This window comes from Trachinotus anak, unplaced genomic scaffold (assembly GCF_046630095.1).
Source record: "Trachinotus anak isolate AG129_WGS33_773 ecotype Australia unplaced genomic scaffold, CSIRO_AGI_Tana_v1 ptg000008l, whole genome shotgun sequence".
Lineage (NCBI taxonomy): Eukaryota > Metazoa > Chordata > Actinopteri > Carangiformes > Carangidae > Trachinotus > Trachinotus anak.
The window spans coordinates 15,609,814-15,635,405 of NW_027273859.1; the positions used below are offsets into that span (position 1 = coordinate 15,609,814).

General features: G+C 40.2%; 1 protein-coding gene and 1 long non-coding RNA gene across 3 annotated transcripts; one reads left to right on the forward strand and one right to left on the reverse strand.

Annotated features, from left to right (window-relative positions):
* Positions 1 to 646: 646 nt before the first annotated feature.
* Positions 647 to 20,938, reverse strand: hip1rb (huntingtin interacting protein 1 related b). Of its 2 annotated transcripts, none has more exons than XM_071483012.1 (32): positions 20,586 to 20,938; positions 12,938 to 13,001; positions 12,425 to 12,567; positions 11,996 to 12,052; positions 11,736 to 11,816; positions 11,538 to 11,614; positions 11,250 to 11,311; positions 10,370 to 10,510; positions 10,131 to 10,188; positions 9,584 to 9,659; positions 9,144 to 9,311; positions 8,981 to 9,036; positions 8,800 to 8,872; positions 8,218 to 8,401; positions 8,036 to 8,124; positions 7,821 to 7,937; positions 7,636 to 7,737; positions 7,248 to 7,442; positions 5,939 to 6,086; positions 5,647 to 5,733; positions 5,415 to 5,522; positions 5,018 to 5,154; positions 4,656 to 4,766; positions 4,485 to 4,543; positions 4,329 to 4,359; positions 4,084 to 4,146; positions 3,839 to 3,939; positions 3,201 to 3,306; positions 2,732 to 2,855; positions 2,572 to 2,633; positions 1,933 to 2,157; positions 647 to 1,834 (listed from the first exon to the last, which is right to left on the reverse strand). In XM_071483012.1, exons 1-32 carry the CDS (start codon positions 20,676 to 20,678, stop codon positions 1,826 to 1,828), a joined length of 3,207 nt encoding a protein of 1,068 aa, XP_071339113.1. In that variant the 5' UTR covers positions 20,679 to 20,938; the 3' UTR covers positions 647 to 1,825. The 2 variants fall into 2 exon arrangements, with proteins under 2 accessions (XP_071339113.1, XP_071339114.1); XM_071483013.1 differs by lacking the exon at positions 20,586 to 20,938 and adding an exon at positions 17,145 to 17,256.
* Positions 3,189 to 7,256, forward strand: LOC139624157 (uncharacterized). Its single transcript, XR_011691632.1, has 3 exons — positions 3,189 to 3,320; positions 6,233 to 6,319; positions 7,148 to 7,256. It is a non-coding gene; the product is annotated as an uncharacterized lncRNA (long non-coding RNA).
* Positions 20,939 to 25,592: the final 4,654 nt, after the last annotated feature.

Consider the following 25,592-nt stretch of genomic DNA (forward strand, 5'->3'; position numbering starts at 1 on the left):
GATGTCATAATAAATATCACCCTAACGTATGTTCAAAACAATACATATATTATTAATAATACACCGTTTCGACTATCTATGTATGGTCTTACTCTACTCTGGTAAACGCCAAGTCATCGTAGGGTTTAAAGAAATTTAAATATTTACAACGGCTCCTGAAGGCAGCATCCCTCCCTCCACGTCGACTTTAAGTCCTACTGCGCATGTCATGATATTATTAGTGTATTACCTTTTATGCCCATCATTATGCTTTTAAAATATCCCAGCACTACTGGGCGTCAGGTATGGGCAGTCTCTAATAAAATACATTTTTTAACAAAAATAATTTATTAAAATATGACCACTGTATTAACATAAAAGGGGAGTTAATTATTTTTAGAAATATGAAAACGTACAAAGTATGTCACGATTTTTTAGCGACCTACAAAATCTACTTACTGTTTTCTATTATTTGTATAGTAATTTTTATCAGTTTTAATCTTACACTGCAAATAAAAGCTTTGAGTGGTCAATCCTACCGACTGGACAAAATAGTTTAGTTTAACCTTGAATACAAAAAATAGCCTATTCAAGATTATTAAGAGAAAAAAAAAGAAAAAACAACAAATTCTTGTAGTTTTTGTAGAAAACAAAACACAATGGAACATCAAATCAAACATTTATTGTTCATTTGTTTTACATTTATACTTCTTACAAGGAGTAACCACCATTATCTTTACTAAAATATATTAATAGATCTGAGTGTATAAAGACATTTCATACAGAGGAAAAGACAGAACATAAAAAGATGTGTTTTAAGTCCCTGTAAGAAAAGCTCCCAGAGGCAAAGTGGATGTGAAGACCTTCATATGGTACAATAACTAACCCTAAATCTGCATATTCAGCCTAAAAGAAGCATTTGATAATTAAGGACACCTACTTCTTGATATTTGTGTGCAAGCATTAAGTCTATCTATATGCTTTAACATGATATCCAGATTCTCCTCTAATAAAGGGACATTCAAAAGATGTGTGTAGATATAAATTATACTAGGTGTGAATTGCACATTCCTATACAGACTGTATGTCTTTACAGGTATTATTTAATGCTTTAGTACAGTACACTTCAAGGCCTCTGAGACAATCTTGTACTGCTGAGACAGAAAGATGTTTCATACTTAAGAGGAACACTGTCCATCATGAAGGCAAAGCCAGAGGTATGTAAAACTTCTGCAGGAACATGGATGCACACAACACATTTCCCCAGTTTCCCTTACCACCCACCACAACATAAATAGCATAGAGTGTATGTTAAGACAAATGCAATGTGCTCTGTAATGAATGTCCAAAACTGTGTGCAAAAAGGTTGTCCAAAGCATGATCAAAACTAAACTAACTATTCACATACAAGATATGCTGTCGATTTGTGGTTATTATCAAAGTTTGTATTCTAAGAGCAATAGTGCTTAATCATCTAAAATATTTGTGATGCAGAAAAAAAAAACTTTCACACAGCCTAAAAGTAAAATATTAACCTTTTTTGTTCTTGATGCCACATACTAAAATAAAAAGGGTTGTGCCTGGATGGCATGCATATGTATCTTTTTAAAAAAAAGGTAAAGGCAGCATATCCCTTACAGGCATCGAAGGTCAAAAATCAGGCTTCTGGTCCATTTTGGCAAAAAGAAAAAGAAAAAACAAAGAAAGGATGAACAGTGAGATGCAGGACGAGGCAGAGGATTGTCAGCATGCAACTTGAAGGAACTGTGTGTTCACAAAAAGGCGATCTTTCTCTGGTCAATCCAAACATCAAGTAGTGGAGCATTCTCATCCTCTGCTCCAGCATTTACTTAAACTGCAACAGACAGAAGACAAGAGAATAGATACGATTTATGAACAAAGTCATCTCTTTTTTTCTCATATACAACACAGACTTTTCTTCACAGCTCTTACTTTGGGTGGAATGAGGGGTTTCTGGGACAATGTAGGTTTCTTCATGAGAGCAGGTTTGCTGGGTTTTGGTGACATAGTCACAGGATGGGCCAGCGAGGAGGCTTCACCGTTCCCCTCAGAAACCTGCTCTAGTGGAACTCCAGCCAGCTCATAGTGCTTCTTCCTCAGCTCGCCCAAACGCAATCGCTCATTACCCAACTGACTTTCTAATTCCAGCACCTTCACCTGAGGGATGAGAAATAAACACATAAACAGGTTAAACCTGTCGCTGCTTTATTCATTTTATTTTCATTCATTTCATTTAGTTCATGTAAATGCAGCTGGCAGCCAAGCTCATTCTTGTAAAATGGGAAATAAAGCAGATCCTTTTAAAATAGTGTTAGTCTTTCAACTGTGCATATACTGTATGCCTTTGCTTTTTTGTGTTTTCTTACAATTTACTTATTGCTGAAGATGTTGATGGACATCTGAACAATATACACTGCAAAAAAATGTATCTTTCTGGACTTAATTTTAACAAATTTTAAACTGTCTTTTATGATGCCTGGAGACTAACAACTTTTAAATTTGAGAGTCAAATTTAATTTAATTCATAAGACAAAACGATAACATAAAATAGCAAAAAAAAAAGGCACTTACCTGTGACTCCATTTCTTCTTTTCTTAACTTGATGAGGGACATCCCAGAGAAATCCATGGTATCTGCACATAAAACATGTTTGTATAAAAGAGAATTATTAAAATTGCAGATGCTCATCAGAGACTGTGATGATCTAGTACATAGATCAAATTGAACGCACCTTTTTCTTCCAGGTTCTCCTGGCCTGTCTTTGTTGAGGCCACTACATTAGCTGCCATTTCATTCACATGGCGAGAAGCCTGTTGCAGAACTGACAGCTTCTTACTGCTGCGGTCTGCTTTAACCTGAGTGCAGAGGAGATCCCTTGAGTATGACCAGACCATACAATTTAGATACTAAACCAACAAACTCAGTTACAGAAAGGAACTAGACAGTCAGTCACAAAGGTGTGTTGAAAGGGATAAAAAAGGATAAAGTTACATTTGCAAAACAAACTGCTGCATAATTAAATGTAATCTAGTTCATTTGCTGTCCAAAGGGACCACACAGAAATGTTTTCAATGGTACTCCCACCGAAGACAAATGTAAAATATAAATAAATAAATGCAACACAGTTTGTTTCAACAGTAATAACGGAGTTAACTCAAAGGTTTTTACCATTGTGTTTTTCTTAGAAATGTGTCCATTACCTTTGAAGCGGCGACCAGCTGTGCTGTGCTAGCGGCGATCTCATGAGAGCAGACGATCAACTCCTCATATTTGCCTGTGTGCAGCACCACCTTATCAGCAGACTCTCTGTGGAAAAGCAGGTAAAAACATAACACCTCTTCAGTCCACACACCTGGAAAGGGTACATTTCTGCACACCGACTAATACCTGTGTCATATGAGGTGTTACACAGAACATTTTAACATCATTAAATCATTTCTGGGTCCGTTTCAAGTCATGAATATAATTATAGTCAACCTTTTAGGCCATCTGCAAGAATACTTGCATCCTCTTACAGCTTCTACATGCATTTTACATTTTGTGCCATGGTAGAATAAGCTCAAACTATGCTGAATATCTGGATGGTCTGAATTATTTCACTGAATAATTTAGAAGAAACCTGGATTGATATTTATTTTGCCTGAACAGCTGTTATCAGGCAAGCCAACATCTCTAGCAATGTTCCTGGGAAGAACTGGCTCTGCCTGCTGCAATAATGTTTACATTCAATCTTCACAAGGTCACAGGGGTCAACTTTTTGATTTGATATTAGTCAAGCAGTGTAGAGCACTTCCTTGAGTATCATATAATGTGATGTCCCATATGACTCAGAACTTACACCATCTCTGTGGCTCCCCATCCCACAGCCTTGGCAGCAGAGATGAGTCCCTCAGTCCAACGTGAGTTTCTGGCGTAGAACTCCTTAATGGTGGCTGCACCCTTAACAAGCAAAACATCAGTACTGTTAGCTGGTTTTCTGAATGAAACAGAACAGCTCACTCTGATTCCAGAAACACAAGCTGTTGAACTCTTGAAATAAATATGCAGCCTGTTTTTATTCAAAGTCAGAACAGTGTGACTCACCCTCCCACCCTCAACAATCTCCTTTTGCAAATCTGTAGATGCTATAACCAGCATGCGGATGGCCTATGGGAGAGTGGAAGATAAACAGGTAGAATTAGACCACAAAAACAACAACAACGACGACACGGATGTTCATTTTGATGTTAATTAAAAAGTAGTATTTACCGTACAGTATGTAAGGTTTAGTTATGTAGTCTATGGTAATCTAAGACATGTATTAGTTGAAAGAGATCAAATTTGTGTACCTTCATCAGGTCTGTGCAGCTGTTGAGGATTCTGTAAAGGAGTGAAACAGATCGTTACGAGTTGTGGCATTTTTCTTCAATGAACAATATACTTCAAGCATGATGCATCTTGTTATAAGCAGGTGTTTAACTGATTTAGTACCAACAAGAACAAACCTTTCGTTAACCTCCAGTTTAACTCCTGATGTGTCCTTTCGTGCCTGATTCATCATTTCCTAAATACAAAACCATATGAGACATTTATCAGTCACAGTGGATACACTGTAGAATATCAGAGGTCTATTTATTACAGATAATATGCCTTTAAATAAGATTTACAATACTTACATCAATCCTGCGGACTGCCTCCTCAATAGCTGCTGATGTTGAAGCCATTTCTTTGTCGACCAGATCTCCCAGCTCATCCTGACGAACGTCCATGCCTTTCGGCCGCAGCTCCTGAACATAACAATTTGGAAAATAATTTGTCATGATCAGAAAAAACGCAAGTGAATGATACAGGAAGTGACTTAAAATATCACTGATGAAAATTGAACTCAAATGTTGTATTGTATTGAACTAATCTGGATGATTATATTACTGATATGATATTTTTATACTGCTCTGGATTCAGGAGGTGGTTCATTGCGCCTCTCATGGATTTCTTCCTATTATAACATTCAGCTAAAATAGTTCTGTTTTTTCCTCACCTGGCCCAAGTGCAGGATCTTTTGAACAATTATGCGAATGGAGGCTGGGTCTGCCCTCTGGAGGGTGGCCTTGGACTTAAGGTCGTTCAAGTACTGCAGACTCTGAGTTGCGCAGCCTCTGCAGTTCTCTGTCAGTCCTGCAGGGTGTAGAAGAGCAGAGATCAGCCATTGGCCATTGACATTTAGAAATCACTATTGAAATGCTGCTTCTAATTAAATTACATTTTTATGTGCACCGTAAAAATGACAAATAAAGAAATTTTGAATCTTGAATCTTGAAATCTGATCATATTATCATATAAATCTGAGATGTGGCTTTACATGTGGATAGATATATACTAAAATGAACATGAAAATAGCTGTAATAACACCGAGAGAATATTCAGATATTCCTTACGGTCTGCATGGTCAGTCGGTGCCATGTGTGCAGTTGCGCTGCCGTTGATGATTGTATCCGCAGCCAAGTGGGAGAACTGGGTCAGAGCCCTCAGCAGCCCTCCAGCATCTGGTTACAAGAGTATACAGTAAGAGAGCAGCAGTACGCCATATTAACAAGCATAAAAAAAAACAGCCACACAGTGTCAGGAGGTTAGCAGGATCAAGTCGAATCAGAGGCAGACAAATCTTACCCCCCATGTTATGCAGATAATCTGCATGGCCCTTTTTCACTTTGTCAATGGAGCCCAGCGTGGCCTCCGCCCGACTTATAAGGTAATCTGTGTTTGGAGGACAAACAGAAGATTGAAATAAAACATTAGCTTTGTTAAAGTGTCCGGAATAGACAATATAATATATATGTTCCACCAGCCTAAATCAGGGCCTTGCAAACACTTTAACTTATTTTGTTCTCACATTATTCACATCGTTGTTTTTAACCTGTAAGTTTATGTTTATTGAGAAATAACAGGGCAGAGGTCTGACCTGGAGAGCTAGTGCAGCGTATATGGAGGGGATCATCCAGCTTAGCAACAGCATCTTGGATGATGTTCTCAGCTTCTGTGATGGTACCCTGCAGCAGAGCAAACTGCTCCTCCAGGAGCTTCTGCTTCATCTGCTCCTCCAGACTCACCTACAGTCATACACACATGAATACACAAGCAACAGAACATACATACATGTATATACTTGTTGATGACCAGGGAAGTATAATGACACATGCAAACTATATTGTAGATTTTTGTATCAGATCATCTCATGCAAACTATCTGTCCACAGTCACCCTAGGGGAGAATGCATGACACCCCATCCTGTCATCTCCATAGTGTGTCCACATCACCCAATGTTACAGTTTCATCAGCAAAAGTAAGATTTACTGTTAAACTAAATTGGCCAAATGAAGCTTGTGTCTTGTGTATCCTTTTTTTGTTTAGCTGCAGTGAATACAGCAGAGAGCAGGAAGTCCAGATGAAAGATTTACATTTTTTCCGTCTAAATGCATCTCTGCATCTACACCCACACTCTGCTTCATGTTCTTTCAAAAAGTTTCTTTCCTTAAATCTTATTTCACTCAGAAAGGTTGTTGCATGCACATGTTTTAACTATTGTCCTAAATGGACCATGGCCACATTCCATTTATTGACCTTCTTTAAAAGACTTTCTTAGACTTTAAAGAGTTAATTTAGGCTTGGTGTGCTTACAAAGCTATTCTGTTCTTATTCCTGTTTTTTTCCTCATGTTTTCAGCATCAGACCCCTGATATATCATAGAGCTGCTAAAGTACAGTATGCCCTTGCAGCCAGTTTTGTGCAAAGTAAGGAAAAACTGTGCTTCCTTGACAGGTTTTCATTAGAATCAGACGGTACCATGTGTGTTATCAAGCAGCTCAGATGCCATTATTTGTCACAGCAGGTGTTCTTAAATGCCTTAAAAACTCTGATAGTTACAGTTTGGTTAAGCGTATACACAGTGTCTAAACTGCATGTTAATTTGACTAAAATGCAGGTTAAGTTGAACAGAAAGTAATGACACTACTATCACAGCTCCTTCAAAAATAACCACAGATACAAATGTACACATTCACCCTGGCTGTGTGCTTCATCAATGCTCATATTTTTTCTTCACAGTTGTTCATGTTTATAGTGTAATACCTGGGATAATTAAAAAAAAAAAATTGGTGTACTTTTTCTTAAGGCGACAGACTGTCAAGTTGAAAACAACTCAATTAAATGGACTGAGTGGAGACCAGTCTGCTGCTCACTCTGCTGAGCTGGGCTCTACTGTCCCGACTGACCTTCTCCTGCAGTTTGCCCTGCAGCTCTCCCAGCTCCCTGCTGCTCCTCTCTCGCTCCAGCTGAAGTGATGACTGCTGCACCTGCGCGGCCTGCCGCAGAGATGACAGCTCCGCCTCCTTCTCACTCACGGATCGCATCAGACGCTCCTTCTCTGCCTGCAGAGCTGTCATTGAGCTGTTCATTTGTTCCGATGTCTGGCAAAAAGAGAGAGTGATGAGGGAAGCCAGAAGAGGCAGATGGCTGTGAGTGTCAGACGGATAGTCCATCCGGAAATATGCGACATCCCTCAAGCTTCCAAACACAGACCCGATGAATACTACATGATGGTGAATTTACTAAAATCATCAAGGTCGTTGCTGCATTGTAACACCACAGGTGCGCACTCACCATCTCGCTGCTCTGCAGAGTCGCCTTGATGCGCATCACCTCTGCCATCTTCTCCTCCAGCTCTCTCTTCAGCTTCTCCATCTCAAACTTCTGCTCTTCCAGCTACAGTGACAATGAAACCACGTCAATCACAAACACCTGCGCTTGACATCCAAGTGTTTAAAGCGAAACCAAACACCACCGACCTTCATGTCAGCTTCCTGTTTTATCCTATCAACCTCAAACGACAGCTGCTGTTTGGTCCTCTCCACTTCTTCCTGGGTCTGCTGGGTTACTGACAGCATCTTCACCGTGTCTGCACTCTGTCAGCACATCAACACATTCAGTGTTACCACACACTATGAGTTGCTGACATCTAATTAAAACAAGCATCTCTGGCTGATCTGCAGTCTGTCTGTACCTTCCGGAGTAGTTCAGCATGACTGGCCACCAGCTCTGAGTGCTTGTCCTTCAGCTTATTGTACCTTTGCTCGGTGGCCTGTGCTCTTTCTGCACAGACAGAAAAGATGACAGTGTGATCTTACTGACTCGTCCATGATTACGTCCCCAAGTTTATTCAAAATTGTTAATTGCATATCTTACTCTCTGCCTCAATGAAGGTGGTCTGTAAGCTCTCATGATCTGCGTTTCTGCGACGCGTGGCCTCCAGCTCCATGCGCAGCTGCTCATTTTCCACAAGAGCGCGTTGTTTCTGAGCGCGCTGCTCTTCTAGCTCTGCCTCCAAACTGTTGATCTGGGACTTGAGTTGCGTGATGTAGCGCTGAGCCTGCAGGAGGGGAAAAGAGAGATCTACACATCAGTAAAAAAAAAAAAATCTACTTGCATGTCTTCATAGTTGCCAAACCTTATCTTCCTATCTTTTTATTTCACGCCTGCTTTTATAATAACAGAAAAACACAATCATAACAGAAAGAAGAGGGATGACATGCTGAAGAAACGCTGGAAACTGTGACGTAAAAAATCTCAACTGGATACCCACATCGTCTCTCCTTCACAGGCTACTTGTGACATTCCACATGTCAGGAGCAGCAATTGCATCTGCCCAACACATGACCCAGATTCCTTTGCACATAGATAATAACACTCTCTACTTTCACAGGCACACGGACACACACACACACAGAAAACAGTCCAAACCCAAGCAACAGGTTATTCAGTCCTTACCTCTGCTTTGACTCTCTCAAGCTCTGCCCTCAACAACTCCAGGTCACGCTTCAGGCTCTCAATCTGGAGATCCCTGCCAGACAGAAAACCCACTGTCACAGGGCGCTGGCACAGACTAAATGATGAAACCAATCTGTCCATTTAACAATCACAGGTTACAGTGAAAAACACCTTGGCTCACCTGTCATCAAAACCTCCATTGGGAGGCCCAAATGTCTGATCAAATATGTCAAATTGCTGAGAAAAAAAGGAAAAATAAATGAATAAACATAACAAAAAGCTTACACAACATCATGGTAGTTTTGCCTACTTGTTTGAGTGCATCTGTGACTGTTGTGCCATACCTGTGGCTGTGCCTGCGTGCTGGATGTTGAGACATCGCTGACCTCGATGAGCGGCTCTGGTTCATCATCGTCATCGTCTTGTTGCTCTGGTTCATCATCGTCAGGGATGACCACCACTGGCTTCACGTGTTTGGCCAGTGAGGCTGCGTGCAGGAAGTTAGGTGGGGACTGACAATGATGAGGACAAAAAGTCAACATGGTTAAACCACTTACATCTTTGTTATCGTATGAAGTGAATTTTTAAAAAGCTATTTATGGTCTTCTATGAGAAAACCTTCAAGTGAAAATACAGCCGTCTACGTAAATATGAAGCCAGTTGGTCCAGTTTGTAGCTAACAGTAGCAGCATTAGGCTAATGGTGAAGTCTTTGACATTCAAGATGGAGGCTTTGACTCAGCATTGAAGTAATTCCACATTTCCCCATCCCTCTGAGCTCTTACATCAGGCAGTTTGGGGATCTGGATCAGTCTCTTGAAGTACATCATGTCTCTGGCTTTATTAAAGAAGGTCTTAAGGCTGTGGGACAAAGGAAAACAAGTTAAATTCATTCATGTTTTATTTTTTAAATACCATTTCTTTAATATTTTCTAGGCTTTACATAGATGGCTTTCACGTGTTTTATCACAGTTGGCAGGTACAGCAAACTGTGTCATTGTACTAAAATGAGGTAAAACAGTTAAACTACACAATCTTTTATTAATATATATATATATATATATATATATATATATATCACCATGTCCCCCAACCCTGGAGACTACTCTCTGAATGCAGCAGTAAAGATATAAATGTGATAGTAATACCAACAGACACTTTACAAAGAGTGGGGGATGGGAAGCAGTGATGGGCACATTTGCATCTGTTCAAAGAGCTGTGGTGACTGGGTGAGGCAGGATTAGGTTGCAGGCTTCCTTTGATAAAAAATATTTTCCCCCTTTTATGCTGCCATTGTCATTGAGCCATGACCTGAGGCCTTGGACGACCTACCTGTGGAACTGATCATGGAAACGTTCACGGTGACCTTGTAGGGTATCAGCTGGGAGACCTGAAATCAATGATATGATCCAAATTTTTTCCATCATGAAGCAATGCATAGATACACATTAAAAATTACATTAAGGCTTATATCTTGAATGATTTTAACAACACAAGATTTTTATATTCTTTACAGGCAAAAACTTCTGCTGAATGACATTTTGTCCAGTGTAGGCAATAGCTGGTCTTACAGGCGTGCAGCTTGAATAGCAGCTTGACGGTGAAGTGGTAGAGGTGACTACAGTCCTGGATAACTTGGATAAGTGGAGCCAGGCGACACTGGCCTGATGTGAGAGTGGAGATGGCGATGGATGTGTTGAGCTGTCGGAGCACTGGGGGCAAAACCAGAGACAGGAACATACATATTAGGTATCCCTGAAGTAGAGCTTGTCTGTCACTAACCAAATATTTTGTTGGTTAATTTTATTTTGAAAATTAAAAAAAAAAACTGCATTAATTTGAAACATGCTTCTAGATGTTGCCTGTGTCTTTTTTATCCATTCTGTAAATCACCCTGATCACAGCTGTGTGCAGATACTGTTGTTGAATAAAGTGCAAACTGTTCTGGTGAGTCAGACTGCTGAGGTACCAAAGGCACATACAGGTGACTCCAGCACAGAGACTGATGACAAATGTGAGTACTACTACAGAGTCCAAGCAAACTTTGTTCACAGTACGAGTGCAAAATTTGTTTAGGGTGTTGAGATGTGATCCTGGGGCTCCACCCTGCAGGCCTGGGAGGAGCATGCCATTACAGCTAAACTGGAGGAAGTCAACTTAATGTCTTCTGATTGCTGGCATTTCCTCATCAGTTAGAGCTAATTGAAGCAAACACAAAGCACATGAGTTAAAACTTGACCAAATAGCTAAAATCACTTTTTTAATTAAATGAAATGGACCACAGTCCAGTATGTGCATTGCTCTCAATAAGCCTTTCTTGACAGGCTCTTAGCTTTTCTACATAAATAGATAATGTTCGCAGACTGCAGCCCTCAACTGTGGCTCAGGTTTCTCTTTGACAGAGCAGGATGGGGGAAAAGGTGGGAGGAGGTTTTTATTTTTTTTTTCCACCTGTCTCAGCCAGCTTCAGCTCTGAGTCCAGGTAATCAAACACCTCCACTGTGAGCTGGAACCTGCAGGAGAGAAGTTGATACCTTCATTAGAAAGAAAAGAGGCCTTGCTCAGAAACAATGATGATGTAACCCTGTGAAATTAAACCAGCAGCAGGGTTTGTCTGTTTATTTTATGAACTCATTTGGGTGGCAGCAACAGTGCTTATGGTTGATGATAATTGGGATTTAAACCTAAACAGACTTAAAAAAAAAAAAAAGGTTATTTTTGCCATATTTGGAAACTCACACATTATTAATGTCTGTCCCCGCAGTGCGCTCCAGGACTTCATCTGTGACCTCCAGGTTCGGTGGGATTTCCGAATGCTGCATTGGGGTACATTTTTTTGCAGTGCATTAGTGCCGCTGAATCATTGCTGAATCATCCATCACATGCATCTTGGTGACATAGTGTGTGGTGTGACAGATGACAGAAGATGCCCTGTACCTTCACATGAAACTCCAATTTTGTGCAGAGCAGCCTGGTATACAGAGCCACCAGCTGTCCATATCTGTCATGGAGGTTGCCCTGAAAACCACAAACAGGAATTAGAAAGATCTGTTTAAAAATATCTTGTCAAGTTGAAGCTGTCTTGTTTCTTACTTGATAGCGATCATTTCAGGCTTCATAGGAAATCCGTTCAACTGCAAGCAGCATTCTTTTGAAATTATTTTTAAAAGATGTAGGAAAAAGATGCAGTGACTCACCCACAGTTTCCCAACTTCAACTAGAGAACTGTGATGTCTCATACAGTCTTGTAGAACCTGCGAAGGTGACCATTTACATGAACAACTCTAGTAACGCCCAGTTATATTGGTCAAATCCTATTAAACTCATATTCACTCACATTTTTTTAACATATATCACTGTGTTTTTACAATGGACTAAAGCAGGAAGGCTACATCTGAATTTAAATCAATGTGAGCATTTTATCTTCAGGACAAACCTTCAGTGCACAGAACAATGTACGGTTCCACAGTTCGAGTCTTTATGCCTTAATTATCTTTCCCAGCTTTATGTTGAACTCCTGAGGCTGCAACATCAGGTCTTTGGTCACTCAAAACCTTTTCACTTTTAAAGCCTGCATGCTGTACGGATAGTAATAGGTATTAAGAGAAAGGGACTTGGTGCCTTACATTGCGGTGGCCATCCCGCAGCACTTTGTGCAGGACGTGGCAGAACTTCCAGCTGAGGATAGAGCTGCTGGCCAGAGGGAAGCCCAGAGCGTATGACCAGAAGGTGTAGGCTCCCTTCTCCCTGTGAGTCCCCAGGATGATTCCTGTTGATTTTGACGTTAAGGATAAACAAACTATCACAGGACTGATGGCTCCTCCATGTACAACACTGCTAAACAAGTCACAATGAAATGAAAACACATTCACCTTGACACCTATATTTTCGTGTCATAATATAGACCCATTTGACAATACAAGTGAGATAATGTACTTATGTTTATTCTGTGATATATATTTTTAAATGTAAATAATTTTGTTTTAGCATTTTACCGTAATGCACCGTAATGTAGGAAATATAAAAAATATGGATACATATTTTCTCAAAATTCAATTTCATGATGACTTTACAATGTAAGCACTCAGTTAACTGTCTGTGCGTCACAGAGGAGAGACAGGAGTTTTTTGTAAGGATACGTCGTGCATGTTTCTCCTTCACAGGCGTCTCAGTGGAGTTGATGGCTTTGCTGATGCTGCTCAGCTGGAATGAGAGGAGAAGAGAGGAGAGGAGAGGAGTTAATCTTAGATCTTGTATGGTTTGCGTCTCCACCCACACAATCGTCAGAGCTTACAATAGACGCAACAACAAATACATAAGTCATGAGAAGTTAAATAAAGATCAGGAGTCAAACAAATGATAACTGACTGCACTGCACAGACAGGAATGAATCAGAGAAACAATGACTCTGCACTGTGCACATACAGTGTTGTACAGACGTACTTTTCGCTCTCACCTTATGGTTAGATTGATTTTAACTGACCAAAAACAGTAATTCAGGAAGAACTAGCTGATAGATGTCTTGCTTTTTTGAATGAGTGTGTTTAGTCTGACATAAACTGACTTGTTTACCTCACATACACACACATACTGCACTATCCAACAAAATAAGCCACATTGTACATAGGGGTTCACTCTCATCCATTGTGTTGCTGCTTGGATATTGTGTTCATATCCATAAACACAGTACAATACAATACAATGACAGCTGCTGCAATTAATAACCTAGGTGTACGAGATCAATACAGTAGCATTAAACCACATTGGGTTTTTTCTTTTTCTTTATGAAGACTTTATATTTATTTGCACAACTGAGCTGTTTGCACTATTTACACTGTTATATACTGTTTATACAGTGAATACTGTTATACTATAGTTACGACATTGCTACTTGTCCATGCTTGACTGGCTCGGTCGCTACATTGCACATCTAAGCTTCTGCGCTATTTAAGACTGCTGGCACTTATACTGTTGTTATCAATTTATCCCATTGTAGCATGTAGCTCTATTTTTTACTATTTTATGTTTGTACTGTCTATTCTACTACTATTTATTTATTGTTTTTATAGCATTGAGTACAGGAGTTGCAAACGTTATATTTTTGTACCTGTACAATGACAACTGTACTACTGCAGTGACAATAAGGATATTTTATCCTAAAAAAAAAAAAAAAAACAAAAAAAAAAACAAAAAAAGAAGTGACCACAGAAGAAAAGGGTACATAGTGATTACAAAGCACGTCAGATGCTTTCCCTTTTGTTTCTTTGCTGGTGTAATATCACGAACATCTTGATAAAGATATATTAAATCTTGTTTTTCCATATCTAATGCTGCTAAACTGCCTTGTATGCCACCTGTGTGAAACAACACAATTAATGTATGTAGTATTTAGCTTTATGTTTTGTTGCGTTATGCAGTGCAGCTCAGGACAAAGAGGACAAACTGGATCGAAAGATAACATCTCTAATTATCCCACAGATAATAAGCCTGAGAGAGACTGTCACCAGAATCACAGGACACACAGCGAGCCATTCTGCAACCTGTCCAGCAGGTAAAACAAGTGTTGCTGAAAATGAGCAGGAAGCAAGAGATGGAAAAACACACACTGACTGGATCTCTATGTCCCCCATGGACATTTTACCTGAGGTACAGTACATCATAGCCAGAAAGTAATACAATAACTGGTTGGTCTTGTTACACTAGAGAGTTATCATGGTCATCCCCCATCTGTGCTATGATAAAGAGTCATTCATCTATTTAAGCATCACATTATAATTAATGTCTTTTTTAGAAATATAATCTGCAAATACAATTATTTTCCTTTCATAGCTAAAGTTCCTGGCCGATTTAGACTTTTTCATTTTTAACCGATCATGAAAAGTACATGTTTTAAAAAACAACTTTTGGAGGTTTTCTGTATCCTCTGTGATATTTGACACACAGACATATTTCCTCGCTTCAATGCAGTGAAGTCTGAAGACAAAGACTGTCAGCAAAGCAGAGGAATGTAGAACGATCCCTGATAAAAATCCAACATGTTCGGCCATCCCTTTTTAGGATGCTACAAGAGAGATTTGAATCATTCAGTCACTTACACGTAGTGATTACATAATGATCAAAGCTGTGGTTAGACGACGGCACCATTACCCTAACTACTGTGACAACACCCATAGCTAAATCAGGCCGTGTGGTGTGCCCCGCCCCAAGTCACAATTCAGTGTGTTTTGTATGAAGGAAGTGTGCTGAAAAAGTAATCCACACTTAGCCAGAGCATAACCTTGTTCTACAGCCCTGTGTCCCACTGAGGCGACTCAATCAACCAGACCTGCTCGTCTTTGTTAAACCATGCAAGAGAAACAACAGTTGGGTGGAGTTTACTGAAAGGTGACACTTTAGAAAAATCCATTATATTTTTCTAATAATCCCGAAATGCTTAGTTGTTACTAGAAATGTTACACAATTGACGGAAATGTAATACAAATGAACATCTGTTGTTCCCTGTGTCCTTTCAATCTGTATGATGCAATCAAGTCATCTTTATCCTCACAGTACTTTGTAAGAGACTAATCCAACATACAGTTCAAGCATTAAAGCAGCAACTTCTTCAATCTCAGCCTCTTTTATCACAGCCTCCAATTCTCCAATTATCTTCCTACATAAAAAGGCTCTTTAAACATGAACATGTGACCATAACATGTAGTAGAAGTTTCACATACCAGCAGAAGACCCTGCTTCTTCAGTCTTACCCTCAAACACAGGCTTAGAAATCCATGTCACATCTTTGTTTAAAACATAATCACATATCAGTGGCAGAGGCCCCTAATCCTACAAAACCCTATAAAAGCCTCTTTAGTACATTAGAAACCTGGGACTCACCAGCCTACCCCAGTCCACACACACACACACACACAACCACCAAAACATACATGGCCACACAACAAAGCACAGAGGGCCTACTGTGGGTGAAAACTGGCGTTCACAGTGAGAGAGGGGTCCGCTGGTCAATAGCAGACTCCCCCCGCCTGCCTCTGACGCAAATGAACTGCTAGTCCCTCGTTTACACAGGGCAAGTGCAGTGGACTAGCATGGAGGCCTGTGTGACAATGAGGGGTTTGTTGGGGGAGGAAGGCCGACAGCTGGGGAAGAAGATTGGGTTGGATGGGGGCCGCGCTCTGGCACACAGAGCCTGGCACAGAGGCCTCAACAGATGGCCGCTGAGCAGCGAGGCTGCAGGGAGACTCTCATAGTACATTCAGAATGGCTGTCAGAGAGCGGATACTGAATGCAGGATAAGTAGTAGAGGGAGACCAAATACTACATACAGTTTACTGTCAAATAAAGCACATGGTGACAATAGTTACTTATTACTGTACTGCAGCAATTTCGGGAACAGCAGGCAATTTCAGTGTCACTCACTGGAGCACTCCAGAGTACATTCCTTTACATGTCCTTGCTCAAGGCCACTGGAGAAATAATGGACACTGCATACAAGGGACCAAACTAGCAACGCTTCAATTACTAGTAGTGCTGCATTTACAAATTGCTTTCCATATCGATTTAACCTCTCAGTTATTTTCTGAATTAATCGTTCGGACTACAAAACATCAGACAACTGTGAAAAATGACCATCACAGTTTCTTAGAGCTCAAGAAAGGTCTTCAAATGTCAGGCAAGGAAACAATGTGTTTTTACATTTGAGAAAGTGGAACATTAGAACGCTTGGATTTCTCTATTAAAAATGACTTTTAATTGATTAATCAATTGTCAGAATAGCTGGTGATTCATTTTTGTCAATATTCTAATCAATTAAGAGATGAATCACTGCTGCTCAAATTACTACTGGGCTTCTCTAATTTCCTGCAAACCTGACTATTATTATTTTAGTGAAATTATTTCTCTATAACCGAGTCAACTCCTTCTTGGTTAAGCTCTGGCGCTACACACAATACAAAGTCTCACTATCAAGCCTCACATCAGCCTAGACACAAGTCACACACTAACACGCACAGATACCAGTTCCTTCAAGCCATGGTCAAAGGTAAGTCGGTTGATATCCACACTATTTACTAACAGAGCAATTTGGTCCGAGTGCTCCAGACATGCTGACACTGTCGAGTGTGTGGCTGCCCAACAATTCAGCGCTGCATCTGGTTCAAGCGTCAGTAAATCCCCTGACCAGCAGAGAGGAGAAGTGAGAGGGAGGGAAAGCCTGGACTAATCCCCAAGGCCTGCCATAAGGTCTATGCCAGCTAGCATCACTGTAGCCAAATGCTCACTCCATAGTCCGAAGACACCACCCTCTCTAAGCTGTGTAAATACCTCCAACCTTGAGGCATCTCTGCTTACCTTGTCATCTCTGCCTTTCAGCAGCGTGTCCATGTGTTTGGACATCCCGCTGTGAAAAGAGCGTGTGAAGTTAATGAAGTCAAAGCATCAATGCTACACCTGAGCTGCTCCTCACTGGACATAATGCCCCGAGGCAGGAGCACTTATTGCAGGTCCTTATCAGCTTAATTCAACAGACTGCTGCTTGGGATCTGGCTGACAAGGTCACACACAGACTTTAACACAGCTCACACCCATTAGCTGAGGTTAGCTTCGTAGTACTATTCACAACAGGAACAAGTCACGAAACCAGTGTCACAGAATTAACAAAGGAAATGTTAAGTGAGGGGTTAACTATCTTTGAAACCATTTTCAGTGAACACATGGATTTATGAGTGTGTTCAATGACACTTTTTCAATTTAATATTTTTTCTCAGACCAAATGGTTTTGGAAAGTTATTTTGGTATTTTATTAACTTCTTATTGTGTTCTTCCTCTCCTCTCCTACCCTACTGTGTCTTTGGCCCTTTCAGGTTAAACCAGCGCAGCCTCTCCCACATCAACACAGGCAATAACCCCAACACATGAGCCCACACTTGATGTCTTGTTCTCTGAACTGCTCAACTGTCCTCACAGAAAGGACCCTGCACATGTCATGGTAATGAATATTGTAGAAATACAATTTAGACCTCCTCACACTGTATGGGTTGGGGGTGGTTGGGAGCTTTGTTTTGTTTTCCCTCAAATTTTCTGTTTTTTCACTCTTAAAAACCTAAATGTTTGGCTACTATGAAGACCCTCGGACAAACAAGGCAGCAGTTGTAACTCAAACACATGAACACCCAGGCTAAATAAGATATAAACTGTGTTCACTTTTTTAAGAGAGCATAAATGAAAAATAAGTCCACAAAGGCAGTATGAATGGATGAGCTAAAAGAGTGAATGGATCAGAGGAACTAATGAATGGCTGCACAGATAGAGATTGTGTCTGATTAGATTATGACTCACTATGATGTCTAATTGAATTCTGCTTACAAAATCCAATAAAAGGTTCAACAAAAAGATTAATTATTCTTTAACAAAGCCAGTTTGCTGAGCTGGCTGGTTAGCTTGAGAATCACATGATGTTCACGATTATAGCCAATGTAAGTCAGAGCACAACACATACTGAATGTATCATAGTATTTAAACACTATGTGTGACTATGTTGTTTTCAGGACATCAACTTTAGTCTATTGTCAATGAAAATACAAGGATATTATGGGCATCATAAGCACATGTTTTGTAAATAATGCATGAGCATGACGTGCGCTTTGTATGATTATACTGCTCATAGAAAAATTGAGATTTCATGATGAGCATTTAGTCCGGTTTTCAGCAGAAAAATAGACAGAATTGCAGATTTCTTTGCGTAAAAACACTCTCATAGAAAAGGTGAAAAGGTGAAGTAAAACATTGAATGCCCTGTTTTGTTTGTTGACAAACACTGACATATAATCTCATTACGAAAACAAAGACTTCACTGAACACAGAAGTCTTTTTTAGTAATGTGTGAAACAATCATAACCAACGTGCTTTTAATTCTGTCTCAACTCCCACTCGTTATATCTGTGTTTACCTTCTGCTACTCCCGCCCCCCTTCCCTCTCTCATGGGCACTCACTCAGGCAACAGGAGTGAGAGAAAGCAAACACTGCACACACAGGAAGCTGTGTGAGACATTTCACCTTGGTACTGAGGTCAACATAAAGAAGAGAGAGTTTAGAGGAGAGTGGAGTGAAAGTGAATGTGGCCAGTGTGGATGAATCAGCAGTACTGAAAGTACGATGACAGAAGAAATATTAATCTAACAGAGACATGTATGGACCCCTTCCTCTTCCATAATGGCTTATAGCTAATAGTCGCGCAATATGCCATTTGAATAAGTTGTTTTGTTTAATCAGTAGCCTACATACTGCACACCACTAAACTGGCTGTAGTAAAACACTGGTTAGGAGGTGCTACCAAGTCATGCAGTAGTTTCTGCTTAAAAAAAAAAAAAAAAAAACATTAGCCAGTCAGGAGTCAGGAGTTTTAAACCTGCCCTTTACACACAACATGCCTTGTTTAACATTTGCTGCACAGCATTAGGCTGCAAGGCAATAATTGCTAGTTTCCTGTTCCCAGTCGTTGCCATTTACTGTTCAAGTCAACAAATATGCTGCATTATTAGACGAATGAACTCAGGGCAACAAACAAGCAGGGGTTCGAGCGTCTCAGCTCCACCTCTCTACATGTGCTTCAAAAGCAAATAAAACATTGACAGAGTAATGCACTCCCCTCACTGGAAAAGCTCAGCCCATTTTAGATAACAGCATACTGAAAGTGCTGTGAGTCTGAACGCCCAGGCGGAGGCTCAGCAGTTTGTTTAGTTACTCAACTTCGTTTGAATCTCATGTTTCCCAGTCAGAGCGAGGCGTGTGCTTCGCTTGACACAGCAGCTCCACAATCACCGTGTGGTTTGTCTCTCACTCCTATAGACGACAGTGGTGAAGAAAGCATGGTTTACCTGGCATGTAACCATAGTGAAGTGACAGCCAGAAACCACAAAGCACCTGTTGTTGTGTGAGGAATGAAGAAAAAAAAAAAAAAACTTCATTCCTTCAGTGGATGCATTCAACAGAAACTGAATCACATTTATTAGTACTCCACAAGGGAAATATCTCAAAGTTTACGCTCTTTGTCCTGTTTCCTACATAGAAATTCCTACACGGAGGCGATTAACAACCGAGACAGAAATGTCTGTAAGGGAGGAAAGGTGGCCAAACAAGAAGGACAAGATCAGCATGATACCAGGAGGCACACTTCAGTGAGGAATGACTACACAGGGCACTGGTGGACTTTCAGTCTTCCCGTCAAATGCCTCAACATTATGCTTAAAGGGGTGAAATTAAATCTCCCAGAATGGACCATTTTAATGGGCCTGTATGCTGACACCTGAAAGCACATGAAAATGTAAAATACTTAATGAATCAATAAAAAATAAAAAATAAAAGTTTGTCCGCATTGTCACTTCCTTAAGTCTGTATTATTAACCAGATAATGATGAATGCTGTTTTTTTTTTTTTTGGGGGGGGGGGGGGGGGGGGGGGGGGGGTGTGAACACATTTCAGCACACAGAGGGGGCATCTCCCTGGAGCCTCGGGCCTCAGCTGTTTAGCATGTGAACAACCTGCAGTGGAAACCTCTTCCACACATTTCATCCTCTGAGCAAACACTCAAATCCACATTTAAGTTGGTGATTGTTAATGTGGCCTATGCGACCATCGCGCACACACACACACACACACACACACACACACACACACACACACACACATCCTCAGTCAGCCGGTAAAGCCACAGTCAGGCCTGGATGAAGCGCAGGTTTCCCCATCCCACACAGAGCACTAACCCGCCGACTCTCCCCGCTTTTCACGTTTACCTGCTTCTTGTCAAAATGCTCCCTCTCCGCTCCGAGGTTGGCCTCAGTCCGCCTGCTCTTCACCCGTGTGGGCACCTGTCTTATGCTGTTCATCCTCTAGTTTTCACAACGACGGCTCCGGCGAGGAATACCTAGTCTCCCTCCTTCCCCGCCTCCTTCCCCCCCAAAAAAAAGAAAAACGTGCAGACCAGGGCAAATATAAAGAGGCTCCTTCTTCTATCCAGACTCCAGGCAGGCTGTGAGTGTGTGTCTCTGTCTGTCTGTGTGTGTGTGTCTGTGTGTGTGTGTGTGTGTGTGTGTGTGTGCCAGGGGCATCTCCAAGCTGCGGCGTCGTTGCTGGAGATGCGTCGCGGCTGAAGGAGGAAACGCAGGCGCAAGTGAGTGTGTTTGCTTTGCATTACGTGTACGGATCCTCCCCCAAGGTGGAGAAAATCATCATCATGTCCTCTCACATCATATCCTCCTACGCGCATGTCAGTTTTTCCAGCTGTGTTCATTACAGCGCAGGTAGCCCGTGTGAAGTAATTTTAATCAGCTTTTCCCTTATTATTTTGTACTGTGTATTTCCTTTTTTTTTTTTTTTATCTGTCTCCCTCGGCTGTGTGCAGTGACGTCGTTTCAATGAAATCAAAACCCATGAGGATTATTATTTTATTTTTTTAATCCCGACATTACATCTGCTGACAGTAACAGATAAGCAGTGATGACATAAACCAGGAAGTTAATCTCAGATTGCAGTCAGAGGATGTGCTTGTTTGCATAGTGTGCCATTGTGACATTAGGCTGCGAAACATGATTTAATGTTACAACTTTAGGCTCTTAAAAAAAAAAATCACGATGTCAATCAGAATCTATCATTTTCTTTCCTTTCATGTCTGCTCACCCTATTGTTGTACATTTATGACACATTTACATTTAGGGACAGCCTCACATTGAGTTGCTGCTGCTTTATTAAGAAGTCATCATTGGATCATCCATGTAGTTCGTCTGCTTCTGATTATATCAATGTCCTCTGAGGTTTCCATTTAATAGAGGACATCAACAAACAGTAATGGACTTTCTCTTCTGTTCACTATATTTCTACTCCCTTAATGGATTCTGTTTTTTTCTTTTCTATCTTCTTCTTCTTCTTCTTCTTCTTCTTCTTTCTATCTGTTTCCCTTCCCAACATTACTGGACTTGGCTGTCAAACCACATGACTGTGGTATGCAGAAAGACCTGATTTGTTTGTCTTGTCTTAATCACCACTTCCTTCACATTTTGTCATTAGATAGCCTCATCCACATCAACGGTTAACAGTTGTATCTTCTGAAAGTGTACAGTAGAACTAGTTTTATTTGTTTCTATGCTGACCATATGAAGTCTGGCTTCAAGTTATCAGAACTGTTCCCACAACACTGAAAACCTGCAGCTCACGTGCAGTTCCTCAGTGCCACACCAAGAGCAACTGTTTGACTGCAGACTGAAAAAACGAATCTGTTAGCTGTTTCTTACGTACATTTTAGTCTTCATTCAGTCCTCCTCGAGGTTGAAAGACTGGAAATTCATGTTCATTGCACTGGGTGGAGCAGAGACCAGTTATGTTTGGTTCCCAGGTATGCAGGTGAGGGAAACACAAACGCTGATGGGACAACAGGAGAGGTAAACAAAAGGAAATGTTTGCCCTGCAGGCCAAACTGGCTCTTTTACATTTTTCTATCAAGGAGTCTCTGAACTGGCAAGGCCCACGTCACGTCCATGGATTTTGACAAAGTGACAGCTGGGACATGTGAAAAGATGAGTGACTGATGAAATGACGTTGTGACTTATAAGCCGTATGAGAAGAGTAATGTCTACCCTCGCTTCGTACTGTGGATTCTTCCGTCATTTTGTCACTTTCTAAAGAACTATACATAGCTTTTGCATGTGCTGGTCCTACACAAAAACATGAATTCATCAAATGCTTAGCAAGCCTCACTCCTACAGCCTCTCTTCTTCATTCACCCTCCTACTTCTAAGCATATGACTCTTGTGTCTGCATTAGTCACTCTGCCTTTCACAAAATATTGAGAAAAAAAAAGATTTGCAATGACACGACTTTTTATGACAGAATTTCCATTAAACACTAAACTGAACACATTTCTCTTTCTTTACTCATTTCTTCCGTGAAACAGTTTTAACACAAGCTAACATTACACATTATGACCTAATAACCTTCATGATGGTAGGATTTACTGCAGGACTGCTGTGTTACACTACATTTATTTTAGCCAGGTTTACTTAATAAACTGCTGAGTTAAGACAGTGTTTTCAAATGTTATCCACTAGACTGCAGTAGAGGTTCACATATTGTCAGTGTGAGATTCCTCATAAGCCTTTTCAGCCTATTGTAGCCCCTGATTATCAAATACTGTACATGAATGAGCCAGTGAAGTCTTCACAACCAGTGGCCCATCAAACATAACTAGTTGACACTGTTAATGACTAAAAAAAAAACAAAACATTCCACTACACACAATTGCAACATGCAACATAAACAGGTTATACTGCTGTTTTTTCCTCATCTCTTCATAAAGGTGAGAGGCTGTCATGTTAAAACTACTGAATTTTTTACTCCAGCATGATTAACATGTAGATAGACAACACTTCACTTGATACATATTGAAAAACACCACCCTGCTCGTGCCCCACATCTATACATCCCTATATCCAGAACTTAACCACACACCCCCACCCAAAGGGGAAGACAGAATAGCAAACATAAAACACAAAATAATAATAATAATAATAATTATAATCATCATCATCATTATCATAACAACAACAACAACAATAATAATATGTATCTTCCGATCCTCTACATGTACACACATGCACACAAACCTGTCCAGACAGACATGCGTGCACCAACATGAATCTACATAATGTATGTACACAAGTGCACATACGGCGCACTCATCAATTTTGTGTGTGGGAATGCAGCAATAACCATTTTTGGAAACCCACATACATGCACTATGTATGATTTGCATCATTTTCACTGGAGCATTTGTAGAAAAATGTGAGCGTATGTGCACTTGCCAGTATGCAGCTCTTTTCTCTGTGATCTCATATTTACTAGACATGTGTGACTATTTTCCGCCAATACTAATACCACAGTCATAGGTGCTAAGTTGTTTTGTGACAAAAATACTTTCATATATGTCAGTCATCTATGCATGATGTTTTAACCCTTCTTTTCAACCAAATAAAATGCAAAGGGGAGTTAAAACACTCCAGTTTAATTCAGATGGCATTTTACATTTTTATCTGCCTCAACAGTGTTGTTACATTATAGAAAGATAATCGTGAAAGATTATCGACATGCAGAGACAGCAACAGATTGATCTTCTTTTTTGGAAAGCTGTGAACGACTTAAGTCAGTAAAAATAGCTCACAGAAGTTTTACTTCACATCTCGGCAGCACATGTGCCATTGCTTTGTGAAAGATTAGTTTGTAAAGAATGTGCACTCCTTTCTATGAACATGCTTTTCATACATTTTGACTGTTATTCAGACTGAATTGCCATTGCCACTTCATTCCTTCTTTTTGAATTGAAACATTCATGATTGCTGACACAGTGGTGACCACTCAAACTTTGCCTTTGAATTGAGAAGGTTTGTAAGCGGCACAATCACAGAAGAAATGTTTCCACAAAATGCTTGATAATAACCCCCATGGCGGGGGAAACTCATTAACCATCTTGCAGGACCGGCCTGCCCCTGATCAACTACCTGACCTAAAAGATTCGCTCATGCAAATTGAGCAAAGTTAATTGAACAAAGATTCACTGCAGTTCACTGCAGCTCTTGGGTCCACTGTAAATGCGTTTTTTTATGTGTCACTGTAGATGATAATACCATCCAAATCACAGTCTTCCAAACCAACCACCACTCTATTCATCCGTCTCTGAAAAGTTGCAGGCACATTTCGTAGACCAAATGGTGTTACCTTGAATAAAGGCCCGAAGGTGTTGTGAATGAGACAATTTCCTGAGACTCCAAGTTCTTGAGTCGGCCCTGCATAATGCAGTCATCACAGATGTTCACATCCTCTTTCATATCCTCTGCAGCAAAGATGTAGGGTATAGATCATCCATAACCCTGACCCTAACCCTGCCATTGGGAGTTAAAATCATAATTCTCAGAAAACAGAAATCTGCCTAAAAACAGCATAAGCATAACTTAACGATAATGCAACAAAAATGACAGAGCAACAGATATCTTTATAGATCAATTAAATCGTTTTTCTGTTTGAGGCTTTCCATGTACCCATTCTGGGTTTTTTCAGAGCCTCTAGTTTACCACACTAAATAACTACATAAGAGTAAAATAACTATTCTAATTCAACAAAGATTCACTGCAGCTCAGAATAGCACAAGGAGACTTTGTCGCAATAACTGGAAATAAAAACTAAACCCTCTAATGTGGTCTATTAGAAAAAATATCCACACACTGTTAAATATTTTGCATGATTAAATGAATATTTCACTCAGTTTGACCTCAACATGAACAGCTCCTCTCCGCTTTAGCAGCAGACTTTTTTTATCTGCATCACATATTCAAAATAGTTTGTTGATCATCAGACAAAAGAGCAAAAATACTGACTCAGTAAGAAACTTAATATTTCCTGTACTTATTTACAGTATATCCTTGGCCTGACTTTAATAATTGGAAAGTATTTCTTTTCTCTTCTAGCTTGTTTACATTTCACCTTGTTGAATCACTTTTGTACTTTTGATGTAGCCACAACTAAATTTATCTGCAAGTATCACCGTTTCTTCTCATATCATATTAAATACTTTATTCATGGTTCTGACAATTTTACTTGTAATTAACAACTCTGCCTCTTTCACATGAACCGGATGGTTGGATAAAAACAACACATTGTTAAGCCAGTCGATAACCAGCTTCATAGTACAGATTACCCAGGACGGCCAATGTTAGGTTCAGTTAAGACAGATAAAAAGATATTCTCGATATATTTAT

What these genes read in the sequence shown, in the direction of transcription:
- hip1rb (XM_071483012.1), bottom strand. Translation starts at nt 20,678, where the DNA reads ATGAACAGCATAAGACAGGTGCCCACACGGGTGAAGAGCAGGCGGACT. An exon ending in AATTGGAGTTTCATGTGAAG is followed by an intron (nt 11,615 to 11,735) that starts GTACAGGGCATC and finishes ACCCCAATGCAG; the next exon opens with CATTCGGAAATCCCACCGAA. An exon ending in GCTGCACAGACCTGATGAAG is followed by an intron (nt 4,147 to 4,328) that starts GTACACAAATTT and finishes ACTCTCCCATAG; the next exon opens with GCCATCCGCATGCTGGTTAT.